Raw genomic sequence first — 17718 nt, 5'->3', positions numbered from 1 at the left:
AATGGCACAGCTTAATTGGAAAATTATTAACAAAATAAAACAGAAATGGGCAGATGGAAGAAAAAATGCTTAGAGCAGAAATTTATCAACTGGAATCCCCCCCCCCCAAATCCAAAAGATCAATTAAAGCACAAAAGGTTCTTTGAAAAAATAAACAAAATTGATATGCCAATAGTAAGATTTACAAAGAAGGAAAGAGAAAAATCAAAAGAAAAAGATAAAATAGGTGAAAAACCTATAGAAAGAAAACTACAAAATACTGCTTCAAGAAATAAAAGGACACAAAGAAATAGAAGCATACCCTGCTCTTGGATTGGGAGGATTAACATAATAAAATGACAATACTTCCCAAAGCATTGTATAAATTTACTGCAATTCCTCTATGGATACCCATGATACTTTTCAAAGAAGTGGATCAAACACTCCTGAAATTCATTTGGAACAATAAATGCTCACAAAAATGCTAAAATAATTCTTACGTAAAAGATGGGAGGCATCACTTTACCAACTTTAAGATGTACTATAAAGCACTAGTCATTAAAACAGCATGGTATCTGGCCGGGCCGTGGCGCTGGAGGTAAGGTGCCTGCCTTGCCTGCGCTAGCCTAGGACGGACTGCGGTTCAATCCCCCGGCGTCCCATATGGTCCCCCAAGAAGCCAGGAGCAACTTCTGAGCGCATAGCCAGGAGTAACCCCTGAGCGTCACAGGGTGTGACCCAAAAACCAAAAAAAAAAAAAAAAAACAGCATGGTATGGAAATAAAGACAGACCCTCAGATCAATGGAATAGACATATATTTAGAGCTTGACCCCCAGACGTACAATTATTTAATCTTCGATAAAGGAACAAGAAATACAAAGAGGGGCAAAGAAAGCCTCTTCAAGTGGTATTGGAATAACTGGTCAAGTACATATAAAAAATGAACCCAGCCAGACCCCTCTGTAACACCATGCACAAATGTTAAATCAAAATTAAAATAACAAAAAAAAAAAAAAAAAAACAAGTGAAAAAATTGATCTGGCTATCAGATCTGAAACCGTAAGGTACATAGAAGAAAACATAGGCAAAATACTTTATTACATTGAGACTAAAGGTATATTCAAGGGGAGGCACTACTGTCAAAGCAAGTGGAAGCAAAAATAAACAAATGGAACAATATTGAACTGATAAACTTCTGCATTTCAAAGGAAACAGTGACTAAGATACAAAGACTACCCACAGAATGAGTGAAACTTTACCTAAAACCCTCCTGATATAGGGTTAATATCTAAGATATACAAAGTATGAACAGAAGTTAACAAGGAAAAAAAATCTAACCCCATCCAAAAATGGTGTAAAGAAATGAAGAGACAGTTTTCCAAAGAAGAAATACAGAAGTCAAAAGGCACATGAAAAAATGCTCCACATCACTTATCATCAAGGAGATGCAAATCAAAACAACAATGAGATATCATCTCATGCCACAGAGACTAGCACATATCACAAAGAACAAGAACAACCAGTACCAGTATTTATGCAGATGCTGAAGAAAGAAACTCTCATTCATTGCTGATGGGAGTGCTATCTTGTCCAGCCTTTATGGAAAATAATATGGATATCCCTCAAAAAAAAAAAAAAAAACCCTGGAAATTGAGCTTCCATATGATCCAGCAATACCAATCCTAGGGATATATCTAGGAACAAAAAATCATAATGCAAAAATGCCCTCTGCACTCCTATGTTCATTACAGCACTATTTACAATAACCAGTATCTGAACGAAGTCCATGATCCTGACAACAAATGAGTGGCTAAAATGTATTAGTACATCTACACAGTGGAATACTATGTAGCCATTAGGAAAAATGAAGTCATGAAATCTGCTTACACATGGTTGGACATGGAGTTTATTGTGCTGAGTGAAATGAGTTAGAGGGATATTGATAAACATAGAGTAATTTCTTCATCTGTGCAATATAAGGAAAATAAAAGACAGTGTGGGGACGATATCTAGAGACAATAGAGATTGGATTAGGAGAACCAGTACATGGTAGGAAGCTTGCTGCAAAGAGCAGAGTGTGCAGTTAGAGTAGAAAAGGGTCTAGTACAAGTGATAGTTTGAATTGATCATTCTGAACAAGAACTGGGTGATGAAAAGGGTTAAATGATATGCATGACACCCTTTAATTAATAGTAGTGCAAACCACATAGTCGTAAAAGAAGTAAAAGAGAAAAAGAGAGAAAAAGTGAGTAAAGTAAAATGCCTGTCTCAAATGCTGGCAGGAAAGGGTGGTGGGAGGGAAGAGGGCATCAGGTAAAGTGAGAAGGAAACTGGGGACATTGGCAGTGGAAATACACACTGGTGAATGGAGGTTGTTGTATATTGTAAGTGTGACTGGAACTTAATCATGAACAACTATACCTTTTGGGAAATAATTGTATTATGAGCAACATTGTAAACATGTTTAAATTAAAAAATTTTTAAAAGCTGGAAATTGAGCTTCCATATTATCCAGCAATACTTCTCCTAGGAATATACCTTGAAAATCCAAAACCAGTACAGAAATACCCTCTGCACTCATTTGTTCATTGAAGCACTGTTTACAATAGCCAGAATCTGGAAACAACCCAGGCCCTCGACAATAGATGTGTGGCTAAAAAAAAATGTAGTGCATCTACATAGTGGAATACTATGCAGCCATTAGGAAAAATGAAGTCATAAGTTTGCTTTTATATAGAAGGAAAAGGAGACTATTGTGCTGGGTAAAAAGAGTCAGAGAGAGAGGGATAGACATAGAATATTCTGACTCATCTGTAGTATATAAGAAAAACAAAAGACCGGATAGTAATAATGTCCAGAGACAGTAGAGATGAGAACCAGTCATGATAGGAGTCACTGATCAAGAGGTCCATGATAGTAAGCTCACTACAAAGAGCAGTGAGTACAGTTAGAGTAGAGAAGGGACTACTGTGAAAGTGATCATTGGAACTTATCACTCTGGACAAAAAAGGGATGCTGAAAGGGGATAAAGTGACATGCATGGCATCCCCTTATTAATGATAGTGCAAATCACAGTGTCAAAAAGGAAAATGAAGAGTGAGAGAGAAAGAGAAGCAGAAGGCCTGCCCCAGAGACTGGAGGTGTGGGGAATGGGAGGGGAATGGGGAGGCATTGGTGACAGGAAAGTTGCACTGGTGAAGGGTAGTGTACATTGGATGACTGAAACCCAACTACGAACATTTCTATAACTGCAAAATAAAAATATTATATGGAAAAATTTTAAATATGTGAAAAGCAATAATGCAAATACTTACAATTGTTTAGGATATGTGATTCTTTATAAAATATAATAATCTGATTTCAGAAATTGTCTTGGTTTTATAAATGTTTCCCAGAAAACAAAAAATATCAGCTCTTAGAGAACTCAGTGGCCTTTAAACACTCAGTCCTAGGAAGTAGTTTGTTTTGAAGACGAGAGAAGGAAAAGACTCATCTGTATTTTGCCCTCATAGGGCTGGTTCAGGCTTGCTGTGTACCACAAACTCAGTGACCTTGGCAGGGCATCGTACCTAGTTGCCATCCACACTCCCATCTTCCTCTGAATAGAAGTGTGAGGTGATGTCTCTCTGCACCCTAAGAGTAACCTTAGCAGCTTAAAAGCCTAAAATTTTTCTGTATAATACTAAATTATGTCAATAAAATAATCCGGACTCTTGCTGAATTAAGCAGCACAGATAAAAAAAAAAAAAGAGGTAAGGTTTTTCTGAGGTTAAATGACAGAAAAAAAAATTGTTTTTCAAGTCAAAATGACTCCTGTAAGTTTGTAAGATAAGAATAAGGTATATTCAAAATATTTTGTCTATGTAACCTTGAATGATATTCCATAAGATATAGGTATTGTAGTATACTGCATGTCTTAATTGAAAAAAGAATTTATAATATATGTTTTAGTAAGTTGAATGTAATATCAATAAATGTTTGTAGCTAAATAACTCCGTAGCTTAATGGCTAGGCCAAAGATAGCCTATGAAAAAATATACCTGCCATATATATCTGTAGAATTGCAAACAATAATTGGAGCCACAAATTCAGCATAGTTAATTAGAAAAGTGGCAGCAACAATTTTTTTCCTTTGGTTAGAAAAATGTTTAATTTCTTAAAATTTGAATTCTATCTCTGCAGGCTTTTATTGTCTGGTCATGTTACTTTCCACCTGTTTTTTTTTTTTTTTTTTTTTCTTTCTTTCTCATTTTAACCTTACTGAGTTCTTTGACCATATAGTCTTTGATTTTTATTTATCCAAAAGGAAGATCTGAGGTAATCCATCTTCAGTTTGAGTGTGAAGCAAGCAATTAATGTACACTGTCAAAATAGCATTTGGGATGGCCAGCCAGGTTGAAGAAACAGGAAGAAGGTATAAATAGAGAGGGAAGTGTTTATCCAATAAACAAACCAGAAAAGTAAGTGTGACCACCCCACAGTTGGTGGAGTGGAAAATGAACGAGTCCTGTGGATGGAGGTGCTGGGACAGGGCCAGAACCTTACTTTATTGAAACTTGCTGAGAAGAGCCAGTTTCAAGGCAGGCTGAAAATCATGTCTAAGAGCATTGTCAGCTATTTAAACAATGACTGATCTGTGGAGGAATTAGTGGGGAACGAAGGGCTAGCTGCACTGCTGCTGCAAGGTCTGATGAAGGCAGGAAGCCTTCATAGCAAACTAGGAGCTTGGTTCAAAGAAGTTTAGGTTCAGCCCAGTGTTGAGAGATGATAGGGCCAAAGCCACTGTCATTGGGGCCTGATATCAAGCCTTGAGCACTTTTTATCATTTTTCCTTGCTAATATTCTCTCAGTCCTCCATTTTCAATCCGTTCCAGATATTGTTTTACTAAATGAGTGTGCCTAAATGAAGTATCCCCCACTTGATTTCTAATCCTTTCGTCTAGCACTAGTCCATTAATTTTCCTCACTCAAACTGACACTGCTACTTTTCCCCCATCACTGCTGTTAGCAACTCACTTTCTTATTCCAGAATTGAGAGCCTCTAATTTGTTTATCATGCCAAAGGCAAGGCAGGAGGCCATCGATCCCTGAGTGGGTCATGGGGGGAGAAGAGGAAAGTTCTTTTGACAGAGCAGTTAGTTATTGAAATCCTGGGGTATTATATTGAATTCAACTGAGCTGTCCCCTTTCTTTGGCAGCAGATAGAAGTCACAAATAAGGGCAGAAATTGAGGTCAAAGAAAGATAAAGTAGATCATTACTTTTCATCTTTTGCCCATGTTTCCTTTTCAGTGACCTCTGACCCCTGCAGACTGCCTTTCCTCTGTACACAGCTCTGGTTCCTTAGGCAGCTTCTCAGCTTAGAGCCTCAAGGGCTCTAACTCCACTTTTTTGAATTTGTCTTTTCTAAGTTGTACTCAAGATCCATCTTTTATGTAAGCCCTTTGACTTTTCTAGTGTCTGAGAGTTTTGGTTTGAGGAGTCACATGCAGCTGAGCTCAGGGACTACTTCCAGCTTAATGTTTTGGAATTGCTTTCTACAGTGCTCAGTAGACCATCTGGTGCCAGAAAGTGAATGCGGGGCTTCTGTATGCAGAGAGCATGTGCTCTGGTCTGTTCAACTGAGAATTCTTGCTGCATCTACACATAGAATTTAAAGTAACATTTAATTATTTATTGATGTTCTGTGGCATGAAGAGTTAAGCGCCAGACTTGGAAGTCACCCATAACTGAAGACTATGAAGTAAAAGGCAGAGAAAAAAAAAAAAAAAGCAACAGGGTAAAAGAAGAGGATTGGGTCCACATTCTGTTTTTAGCTTAATTATTAATGGGACACATGGTGAGTGGTGGAGAGAGTGAGTGTGGGGAATGAACCATCACTATATTATCATTAGCTTTTAGTTTCTTTGACTCTAGTGTCATGTGATTGAATAGTTAACTAAGAGAAAAGAAGAGGGGAAAGAGATGCTAAATGTAAGGTTGTCAGGAAGAATGTAAAACACAAAAGTTACAGGCAAGTAGAAAAGTGGGGATTGGGAGAGGATTGCAAGTAGTATGGAGGCTGAAGCACATGCCTTGTGTGCAGTCCACCCAGTTTAATCCCTAGCACTGTGTGGTGCCCAGAGTATCTGTGTGTATAGCTCTGGAGGGCCCAAACATTAAGAAGTACAGCCTTGGAGCACAGTAGGGCATCTTGGGACTCCCTGACAGCACAGAGGCCAAACGTCTTCGCTTCCTTGGGTCCTCATACTGAGTTGCCAGCATAGTAGGCTAAGAATCACAGGCATGGACTTTGGGCCTCCTGATTTCTGCTGGAAAGGCCCCCCTCCCTCATCTCTATACCATCCCTCTTATCCTCCTCCCCACAAAGGTCTGGTTTGGTGGGATGTGAGAGGATATTGCTTTAGTGTTTGCAGTTTGCCATCACTGGGATTTCTAACATGTAATGTCCAGGGCACTGATAAACTAGCTGGCAGTGAAGAAATCCATGTTAAATAATAGAGAACTACTGAATGGGCCATTTGAACATAGAGGAAGAGGAAGAGGATTTAGAAAGAGGAAAGGAATGGACAGCAGATCTTGGGGGTGGGGGTCACACCAAGCAGCAATGCTCAAAAGTTACTTCTACGCTCAGAAATTGCTCCTGGCAGGCTCTGGGGAACATATGGGATGCTGGGATTAGAATCACTGTCCTTCTGTATGCAAGGCAAATGCCCTACCTCCATGCTATTTCTCTGGCCCAGACAGCAGACTTTGAAACTAAAGGTGTGACCCAAGAATGAGCAGTGGGCCAAAGCAATATTACAGTGGTTAGGGCACTTACCTTGGACATAGTCAACCCAAGTTCCATCTCTGGCATCCCGTATGGTCCTCTGAGCCTGCCTGGAATGATCCCTGTGCAGAGAACCAGAAGAGCACTACTTAGTGTGACCCAAAACAACAATCAAAACAAGAACTAGAAGGACTCAAATCTTTTAACAAAAGAGTCTTAAGTCAGTGAAGTCAGCAATGAGAGTCAAGAAGTACAGGAATGGGAGCTGGACAGATAGCACAGTGCTAGGGCTTTTGCCTTGCACGTGGATGACTTGCACTTGCAGGACGGATGGTGGTTAAATTTCTGACATCCCATATGATTCCCTGAGCCTAACAGGAGCAATTTCTTAAGCGCAGATCCAGGAATAACCCCTGAGTGCCAAAAACAAAAACAAAAACAAAAAAAAGGAGAAGTACAAGAATGGTAGGCCAGACATAATTTCAGATTTATTGGGGAGCAGATTTCTCAGTGGCTAGGACACAGCAGCCCCCACGACCTCTAATGTTTAGTTGAAGGGAGATGCAGAGCAAGACTTGAGTGGGACACTGTGCCCTTGAACCAGATTCTGTGCTCTCTAAATTTAGGAGTCACCTTGCTTCTCACTGCAAGGCCATCAGGAACCAATGTCAGGCTGCCTTTGCTTCAGGATGAGGGTTCATCTTTAGAAGGTGGCTTGGTTCTGGAGGGTTCGTATAGCAGTTAGGATGCTTTCATTGCATGCTGCCAACCTTAGTTTGATTACCCAGCAAGCATTAGCATAGAGTTTTGGACTGCTTTGGACTTTGCTTTGGACTTTGCTAAGTCTAAAGACAAAAATGTTCTTTTTATAGTAATAGAGCAATGCTAGTACCTATTTTCTATAATAATTTTGCTGCCATTTGGTTTATATTCAGATAAAATATCTATGAAACCATTTTTTTTTTTTTGGCTTTTGGGCCATACCCAGTGATGTTCAGGGGTTACTCCTGGCCATGTGCTCAGAAATTAATCCTAGCTTGGGGGACCATATGGGATGCCAGGGAGGTTTGAACCACAGTCCATCCTAGGTTAGGACATGCAAGGCAAATGCCCTACCATTTGCACCACTCCAGCCCCTCCTTAATCTCTTCTTAATCTCTCCTATTTCTCTTTAGTGTAATCCCAATTATCTTTAAGATCTGCAGCATTTGGGGAAGTAACTGGAAATGGTAGATAATCTTTGCTCTGCAGTGGCTGAATTAAAGGGCACATGGATGCTTTTGTATTACTTTTCATTTGAGACAGATAAGACGAGTACCCCTATTGTTTGTTTTACCGCATTGTATTTGATATGAGAGTCTGAAGAGTAGTAGTTCAAATGTTGATAAGTTATCTTTAAGTATTACTCAAATATACTTTGAGTAAGCATTTGTTTGAGAAAGCATTTCCTTAGAAAAGTGGACTGAATGGGGCCAAAGTGACTGCACAGTGGTAGGGTGTTGGCAGGGCATGCAGCTGACCCTGATGGACCCGGGTTCGATTCCCAACTTTCCATATGGTCCCTCAAGTCTGCCAGGAGCAATTTTTTTTTTAATTTTTATTGTGACCAAAGTGCATTACAAATCTTTCACTGCATCATTTATGGCACATAGTGACAATGAATGAGGAGCATTCCCACCACCAGTGCTTCTTCCCTCCGCCCCTGTTCCCAGTATGCATCCCATATCTCCCTCCTCTAACTCCCAGTATGCTAGTGCAACTGGTCTCCACTTTACAGCTTGTTGTAGATTCATTCTACCGTCATTGGAGATAAAAAGGATAAGAAAAAGGGGAGAAAAAAAATTTGGTGAGAACTACCAAAAAAAGAAAGAAGAGAGGGAGAAAAAAAAAAAAGGAAAGAAAAATGGAAGAAAAAAGAAAAAAATGGACTCGGCAAATAAAAATAAAAATAAATCTCTAAATAATAACAACAAGCGTGAAAAAGAAAGAGAAAAGTGGAAGAAAAAAGAGAAGGAAAATAAAGTAAAAAACTAACAAATCGAAACAAAACAAGAAAAAGTATGGGTGCTGGAGTGGTAGGGTGTGGCATTGCCCCGACTTTTTTTTTTTTTTTTTTTTTTTTTTTGCATAGGCACAGTAAGCATTAGGGAAGAAAGGGAATTCCCATGGCCTAAGAGATTCAGGGTTTCTCCATCCTTGAAGCATACCATCATGGGATCAACCCCTGGCTCCATATGTACTCATTACCCCATCCCAAAGGCTTTTTTGTGATGCCAGGAAAGTTTCCTCTCGGTTGTGTATGAGAAAATCAAGCCACTGTAGCTAGCAATCTTGGTATTTGCACAGATTATATAGGTCAGGGTCTAGGATAGAGTCTCTAGGTTCTAGAGGTTCCTATTCATCGTTGTTGTGGTATTGTCTTCTGTAACACTTGTTCCCTATTTTCGTTCAGTACTTAAGTCGAAGCCTAGGATATTATGGATCCAGAGGTTCTGCTCAGTCTCTGTTGTCCAAGTTGGACCTCTGCACTAAGACATGTTGTTGTTGTTGTTGTGTTTTTTATGTGTCCTGGACTATAGCCTAGGGTAGGGTTTTCCTTATTAGTCCCAAGGTAGGCTCTGTTCAGTCACAGTTGTCAAAGTCAGTTTTCTGTTGTTGGTGCTCTAATTTTTCACAGTTCAAAGGACGAAAGCTCTTCTGATTTCCATTTAGTGTTAGGTGATGTGATAGGACAGCCTGGTCTTAGGTCAAGTTTTCCTTTCCTCATTGTCATATCAAAACTGGCACAAGTTGGTGCCAGAGTAGTGTTATAAATCTCCCAATGGAGCTCAGTTCCTGGTGGTGTTGCCCAGAACTGTATCATTTCTACGTCAGGGATCTGGGGTTTCGGATTGGACTAGCACTGTCTAATCTCCTGTGGACTGGTTGTATTCACATGACACATGTTCAGGATGGGAGGCACCCTTCTGCTATAAAAAGTGAATTCTCATCCCTAGAAGATAAGATCTTGTTTCTGTGTCTATGGTTTCTCGTTTTTTACTGTGCCCGTACAAAAACGTATGGTATAATACTGTGTTGCTAGTGCTATTCTGGTTAAGGATGACAGGCTGCACACACAGTCTCTGTCATCTGGTTTTGTTCTGAGCTTTTATCCCAGTCAAGGCTTTTTGTACCAAGCAGCACCAAAAATGGTAAGAATAGAGAAAAAAAGTATATATATTAAAATAGAACAAATAAATAAAACAGTTTAAAAAGAAAAGGTATTCGAATAAATCAAGTGGTGGAGGAGGCTACTTGTATATTTAGGAATACACATCTTAAGATGTATGTTATACAGGTATTGAGCTTCCATAGGCAATATAAGACTCCCAATTAAGTCTTTTGATATATTCTTGTGTGGAGTAAAAGCCAAGGTACTTTTCGATTCACAGGCCTTGAAATTGAGTTTGAGAGATGCTTTGCTGCATTACGAGACCATATAGTGTCTTTGAGCTGGGAGTTTTGCCGAGGCCGATTCGTGTATCATGCAACAGTCCGATTTGGTGGGGGTGAGAGGGGCCATCAAGCATGAGTCAGCAGGCATACTGGCTGTAGTTCTTTGCCGATGCATGAGAATGGGGACCCAGAGGGTGTCTTTCACTGAGAAGCTGGAAGGTGGTCTGTTGGGGCAGGAGGTCAATCTTGGTGCCTACCGAGTTAGGAACTGAGGGTAAAGAGGGTTAAATTAGGGGAAGATAATGTATCAGGATTGAAAAATGAGGGGATAGAGGAGACACAGGGGTAGAGGAGAGGCAATACATGACAGGGGCTATATACAATACATATATATGAATTGTTTGTGATTATGGCTTGGAGTCAGTACAGAAAGTCACGTCCATAAAGACTGACTTTAAAGATCTATTTGAGTGTTATCATCCAAATCTTTGGTATTCCGTTTCCTTTCCTAGGAACAGTATAGAATGAAGAACATTTTTAGATAATGCTTAAAAAGTATATTTGTTATAAAAATGAGTATTAGTAAGAAAAGACACCGCTGCGGGGGGGTCTAGTATGAATACGGGAGGAGTTTCCCTCCTCCCCCCTCCCCCCAGAGCCCAGTTTCCAAACCTGGCCCTGAAGACCAGTTTGGCATGGGGGGGGGGAAATCTCGGTCTCCTGGACAAGGTGGTCAGCCCAGGAGGCCATTGGCCAGCTGTCTGCCCAGATTCCCAGCCATACCCGTAGGAGAGGAGCAGGAATCCTGGCATGTGGGATCCTCTGGGTCCAGCTGCAGCCTCCCTCTCCAGTATGAAAAAGCATGGGGGAGGAGTTTTCCTCCTCCCCACCCCCCCCACCCCCAGAGCTCAGATGCCAGGCCTGGCCTTGAAAGCCAGCTTGGCGTGAGGGGCTCTCGGTCTCCAGGACTAACTGGTCAGTCCTGGGGGCCTTTGGCCAGCTGTCTGTACAGATTCCCAGCCATGGGCAATTTCTGAGTGCAGAGCCAGGAGTAACTCAGCACCACTGGCTGTGGCCCAAAAACAAAAAAAAAGAAAGAAAATAAAAAGAGGGGAGGGGAAGGAAGGGGAGGGAAGGAAGAGAAAAAAAAGAAAAAATAAAGAAAAAAAAGGAAAGAGGACTGGTAACTTTGTAGGAACTTGTATCTGAGACTATGGTCGATTTTTACAATGATTTTCAATGGACAAAGCATAATAAAACAAAATATTGTTTTAGAAAATACAGTCTCCTCATGAGGCTGCTATATGATTAGTAACCTGTTTGATCAGCAAAAACTTGTCTCTGATAAAATGTGAGAAACTGAAAGCCACAATTCATCCTCAAAATTTTTTCTATTTTGGGGCAGAAGCACAGCTGGGAGGGTGTTTGCCCTACATAGGGCCTACCTAGGTTCAATCCTCAGCATCCCATATGGTCCCTTGGAGCCTGCCAGAAGTGATTTCTGAGCACTGAGCCAGGATAACCCCTGAGTGCTAAGGGGTGTGGCCCCAAAATCAAAACAAATTTGTATCTCATGGATACATAAGGACTAAAGCCTTGCTTGAGGCTGACCCCAGTTTGAGCGCTGGCATCTCAGGGATCACCTAGTTTGACCCTAGAGGTCCCCAGCACCAGTGGGATGGCCTTTGTCACCCACGGAACCACAGGACTCAGGTAGCACCTTGTCCTTGCACTAAACCATGGGTCCCAAGTGTCCTGAGCCCACCAAATCTTTACAAATAGTCCTAGCCTCTTGTTAGAACTTTCTCAAGTTCCTTCAGTTATCTCTTCCCTCTCTTTCCTCCTTTTAAAAATATATCTAAGGGCCAGAGTGGTGGTGCAAATGGTAAAGCTGCCTTGCCTGCAGTAGCTAGGAGGGACTGGTTTCGATCCCCCAGCATCCCATATGGTTCCCCCCAAGCCAGGAGTAACCAGTGTCACTGGGTGTGGCCCAAAAAAGCAATAATATATTTATCATAAAATTGAACTAACATCCTATAATTTTTGCAAATCATCCCAGCTGTACACCTAAGCAGTAACTTTACTTGTGTGAATCAGAGAAGTACCAAAAGTACCATGTTGTTCACCCCAAGTGTCTCGATGTGCCAACATGTAAACCAAAGTATGCCATGAAAGATAGTCTTACAGACTGCTGACCAAATGCACAGATATAGAGTCTTCAATTTTAGTTCATTTCACAAAATTCAGTTAACTTAATTGTTTTTAATATGTCTTTCCTTTCTTTTCATAGAATTTAACTCCTTTCCGACCTTCGATTCAGTTTCAAGGGCTCCAAGGGGTAAGTACGCATCTTGAATTCACAAGAAGATCAACTCTCTTTTCCACTCTTATTTTTAACTCTTTGTATTTTGTAAATAAAACTACTCTATTTCTCTTTTTTTGTAAAGCATTTTATATGTAAGTCACTGGTTAAAAAGTACAGATCTGAAGGGCTCTTTGGGTTTTAACAGATAGGACCTGGTAGAATCAATGGGAAAGAGGCAGTTGCTATAGAATGAGTGTTGGCCCTACCTTGCTAATTCTGAACTGTGTGTTCAACCCCTCAGTCTCCTTTTTATTCTTTGAATCGGGAACAAAATATATGGACTCAGCATTGTTTCTGAGCTTGCAGCTGCATTCCATCTGCCCTTCCCCCTCCCCTCCACAGAGTCCTCCCCAGCCTTTAGGGACTTAGTAAAAACAAAGAGTCATTACAGGGGAGAGAGTGGGTTGGCACAGCCCACAGGGAATACACAGAGCCACAAATGTGAGGGTCTTCGCACAGTGCTCCTCTGTGTTTTCACAAGAGCCATAACTTAACATTGCCTTGCTGATTGCTTTAAAAGCTCCGAAGAAGTATCCTTGCTGAGTTTTCCCATTTGGAAAGTGTTTAGCACTGTCACATAGAAGATACAACTTTTTTTTTTTTAAAGATATAGATTTAGATTTCCCACACATGATACTCTTTCTTAATGAAATAAAACATTTCTTTCAGTCAGCTCTTTAATGTGAAAAATGGGAAGTTTTGCTGGAAAAGTATTAGGCAGCTTTCACAAATGAAATCTTTCTTTTTTTTTTTTTATCAAATGAGATTGGAACTATACATTTAGTACCTTGGTAATGTTATATAGACATATTTGAAGCCCTACCATTGTTAAAACAGTCTATAAGTGAACATTTAATTTGAATGGTTTTTCCTATTTCTCTGCTTTCTTTAAGCCTTCAGAGTTAGACAGTTGCTTGTTACTAATTATGGGATCCCCTCCCCCAGTAGTATTTAGAAGGTCAAAATCTGGGTCTTGGCAGGTTTACTTTTAAGCATATTTACTTATGTGCCTGAACATGTTCTCTTAGGTTGAAGTTTTCTTCTAAATAAATGTAAACTGGAACATTAAACAAAGTACAGCAGTGTGCTGTTAAAGAGTAAAAATGTCAGAGAATTTATTGATTACCCAGATTTTTTTTTTTGGTGTGGGAGAGGGGCCCTTCCCTGTAGGGCTCAGGGCATACTCTTGATTCTGTGCTCAGGGATCATGCCTAGCAGGCATGGCTTGGGGACCATATAGAGTTCTGGGGATCCAATCCAGATCAGCTACCTAAGTTAAAACAAATGCCTTGCCCTTGATACTGTCTCTCCAGCCCCATTGACCTCGATTTTCTTCATGGTCATTGAAAAACAATTCTTGAGAATCACAGTAGTTTCAATAAAATAATTTAAAAAAAAAAAGACAAGAAACACAACTCCTAGGATAAAAAGTGTAAGTTGTGTCTTTGACAATTTATTTCATCTCTTTCTCACAATAGAAGAGGCTGGATTAGAAGTGGAATTGTGGGGTCTGAGAGATAGCATGGAGGTAAGGTGTTTACCTTTCATGCAGAAGGTCATTGGTTCAAATTCTGGCATCCCATATGGTTCCCTGAGCCTGCCAAGAGCGATTTCTGAGTGTGGAGCCAGGAGTAACCCCTGAGCACTGCTGGGTGTGACCCCAAAACCAAAAATAAATAAATAAATATAGTGGAATTGTCATTGAGAACAGCATTGAAAATTTTCTGGATTCAGTCAGAGGAATCTTTAGGAGTTGTAAATTCTGGTTTCTAAATTTATGAGAATTAGGAGCTGAATAATTGAGTCAAAATGACTGGTTGATTCTAAAGCATAAAGGCCAATCAAAACCTCACACAACTTAACCCACCCCTAGGTTAGTCCTAACTAAAGGTTTGCCAGGATTACATATGTTTGCACATAAATGTAAATTTAACAGAAACGGTAACTGGTAAGATTTACCCGACTACTACTGTATTGAGCTATTCAAGTTAAAATATTTAGAGAAATGTATTAGTTTGCTAAATTGAGTTTCCAAAAACTACATTCTTTATTGCTGGGCAAGCATTATACAAACTAGGGGAATTCTGCCTCATATTTTTGCTGGGTACTGAGAAGGGGGCAGATAAGGATTTTCCAAAAATGTGTGTTCCAGTGTTGTTTATTACACTTATTTTCCTGCTTGTTGAGGTTTCTTGTGTAAAGCTACTCAGCTGGTGGAGGCAGAGCCAGCACAACTAGTCTAGATTTTCACACACCGGAGAAAGGTGCTCCCCACAGTGCTTATGTGATCAAGGGAAAGATGCTGGATGGAGGCACTTGTTTCTGCTGCAGTTATCTGCCAACATAGTTATTCACAGTAAACAATAAACCTATACCTGGTTAATAGATGTGCTGATGAGTTTATTCTCCCTTTTGATTCTTGGTACTATACAAACTTTCAGTTTTGACAAGTGAGCCAGGTACTATGTTAAGGACATGATGTGCAATAACACAGGAATAGATCAACTTGGGTTCTGTCAGCAGGAAACTAAGGAAGAATATGAGAAGCTAATGTAGATTAAAACACTGGAAGGATTCGTAATCTAGAACCCACCATTATTTGCTTCTATGGAACAAGTTTTATGTCTGTATTTTTGTTTGTTTATTTGGTGGGGCACACCCGGTGACACTCAGGGGTTACTTCTGGCTATGCACTCAGAAATACCTCCTGGTTTGGGGGGTGCATTAGGGGACATGGGGGGATCCAACTGAGGTTTGTTCTGGGTTAGTCACACGCAAAGTAAACACCCTACTGCTGTGCTATCGTTCTGGCCCCTATCTCTGTATTTTTAATTGATCTGAATTCTCATTTTAAACAAGGGTTTTGGTAGGTGGAAAATGTTACGTGAAAAATCAGTATGTGAAATTTAGGAAGGCCTATAAAATACATGAAAACACACACAAAGAGAGATCTGTAGCATAGATACTTTTTATCATCTGAAATGGCCAGGGTTTTCAACAGAGTGTGCCTGCCTGTTATTCAGGTACACTGGACTAGAGAATCAGCCTGGGGCTGTAAGAACAATGTTAACTTTGTCACTATCAATAGGGTTCCAGGAATACCACAGTATTAACTCAGTATACATTATGGCAAAGTTCTTCTGAAAGTCTTTCTAATTTAATGGCCGACTTTCAGATTCAGCAATCCTGGAGGCTTTAGAAAATAGAAGTTAGTTTTGCATGAAGCCTTAGAAATCATTTTAATAAGAGAACTGAAAATACAACTTGTTTGTCTATGATGGATATATGCCTGCTGTAAAATACTGAGTCACACACTTTTCCAAGAATGAACAAGGAATAGCCAGTCAGACAAGTTTTAAATGTATGCCTTCCAAAGAGACTCAGTGACCTTCTGAAGACCGAATCAACATTTAACTGCTAACTCTAACTCTAAAAGCTTAAAGAGTGCTATAAAACTCTACAGTACAGTTGTTAAACTTTTTTTTTTTAAATTGGGAGTTTGGAGAGAAGATCTTGTTTGAAAAAACTATACTTCACAGTATTTGAAGATGATATTTCAGTTCAGAGAGATAGTATAGGGCAGGGGTTAAGGTGCTTGCCTGCAAAAGGCCCAACCTGGCTCGATCCCCAGCACCATATATGGTACCTTATTCCTGCCAGGAAAGATCCCTAAACCTAGAACCAGAAGTAAACCTTAGTTTACATAGTCAGTTATAGCCAAAAACAAAACAGTGTGAAATTAGTGGCAATTTCAGCCTAGCTGCAAATATTTTCCACATACTTACTGCCTTTCTCTACCTGCTGGCTTCTTAACTGATGATTTCTGACCCTATTTGGGATTGCAAAACTGAAATGAGGTCATTTTAAAATAAATTATTTATGATTAGTAATTGTTTCATTTGTATATCTATTTTCTATCCCTATATACCTGGAGTCACATAAAAATTTCTCAGGTGAAAAGGGGACATGAGTGGAGAAAGTTTAAACAGTCCTGCTAACCAACTTGGTACCTAGGAAGTAAAGATAACTATGGGCTTGAAACGGCACAGAGATAAAAATAAACTCTGGGCACTGCCATTCCTTCTAGATAATAGGCCTGCACTCTGTCCTGCTCCACCCCTATATTTGGTCTGACTAGCCACTGGTTTTGCCAGCGGTTACATTTAGTCGGTCTGCTGAAAGACTGCTGACTAAGAGCTACCTTTATATACTCATCTCCAAAGTAATTAACACGAGGATCTTAAAAGTGTACCCATTTATAATGGCAATTGTTTTAATTTTTTTTAATATTCCTGTAGTTGGCTTGACTAGATAACATCTTAAATATTTGCAGGGAGTTATACAAAGCTCTTAACCATGTGTTGATTTAAAAGTTATTAATAAAATAATACATTACCTATTCTGAAAGAAATATTTAACTTGGACACATAGCAAAGATTATCATTCTGCCTATCCACATATAATCTCATATTTGACCAGAACTGTAAACAGGTGTTATGGAAACATATTTTGTCAAACAACAGTTAAATCAGTTTGAAGTTCTTATATTGATCAAATTCTCTATTGTATATTACTACTCCCATGTATTCTTCTTTTCTTTTTGAATAAGATCTAGCCATGGGCTTCTAAGTAAGAAAGCAATGAGGGGTCAGAGAGATGGTACAGTAGTAAGGTGCTTGCCTTGTACTCAGCCAACTCAGGTTCGATCCCTAGCATCCCATATGGTCACTTATGCATGCTAGATGATTTTCCTGAATGGAACCAGGATAACTCCTGAGTATCACCAGGATCCCCAAGAAATCAATAAAAAAGAAAAAAAAAAAGAATAGCGAGTTAAGTTCACCAGTCTGTACGCATCTTAAACATGCCTTCATATATAGAGTGCCATCCCCTGGGAATGTTCTAGGGGTGGGAGGCAGTCTCAAATGGTTCCCATGTAGGCTATGCGAGAACAGGACTTCCCAAATAGGATCACAAGCAAGATTTGAAGACAACTATGTAGATCATTGCAGTCACTTTGGGTGCCATGACTGAAGCTAGATGGAAAGCTGATGCTGTCACAGATACTAGATACCCCAATATGAGGCTTTCTTGGGTGCTGGATCAGAGGCCTCATCCTATGGAGTATGTGCTTCGCTTCTGGGCTGCCTGTGCCCTTGGACTGTAT

General features: G+C 39.9%; 1 protein-coding gene across 1 annotated transcript in view; it reads left to right on the top strand.

Moving 5' to 3' along the window:
• ELL2 (elongation factor for RNA polymerase II 2) overlaps positions 1-17718 on the top strand; it is an 89824-nt gene that overhangs the window by 18246 nt on the left and 53860 nt on the right. The window contains exon 2 of the mRNA XM_049769176.1: positions 12477-12524. Within this exon, the coding sequence (XP_049625133.1) occupies positions 12477-12524 (48 nt within the window). The remainder of the gene's footprint in view (positions 1-12476; positions 12525-17718) is intronic.

The sequence above is a fragment of the Suncus etruscus genome, chromosome 2 (assembly GCF_024139225.1).
Source record: "Suncus etruscus isolate mSunEtr1 chromosome 2, mSunEtr1.pri.cur, whole genome shotgun sequence".
Classification (NCBI taxonomy): Eukaryota; Metazoa; Chordata; class Mammalia; order Eulipotyphla; family Soricidae; genus Suncus; species Suncus etruscus.
This window is presented reverse-complemented; position numbering and strand designations above follow the sequence as displayed.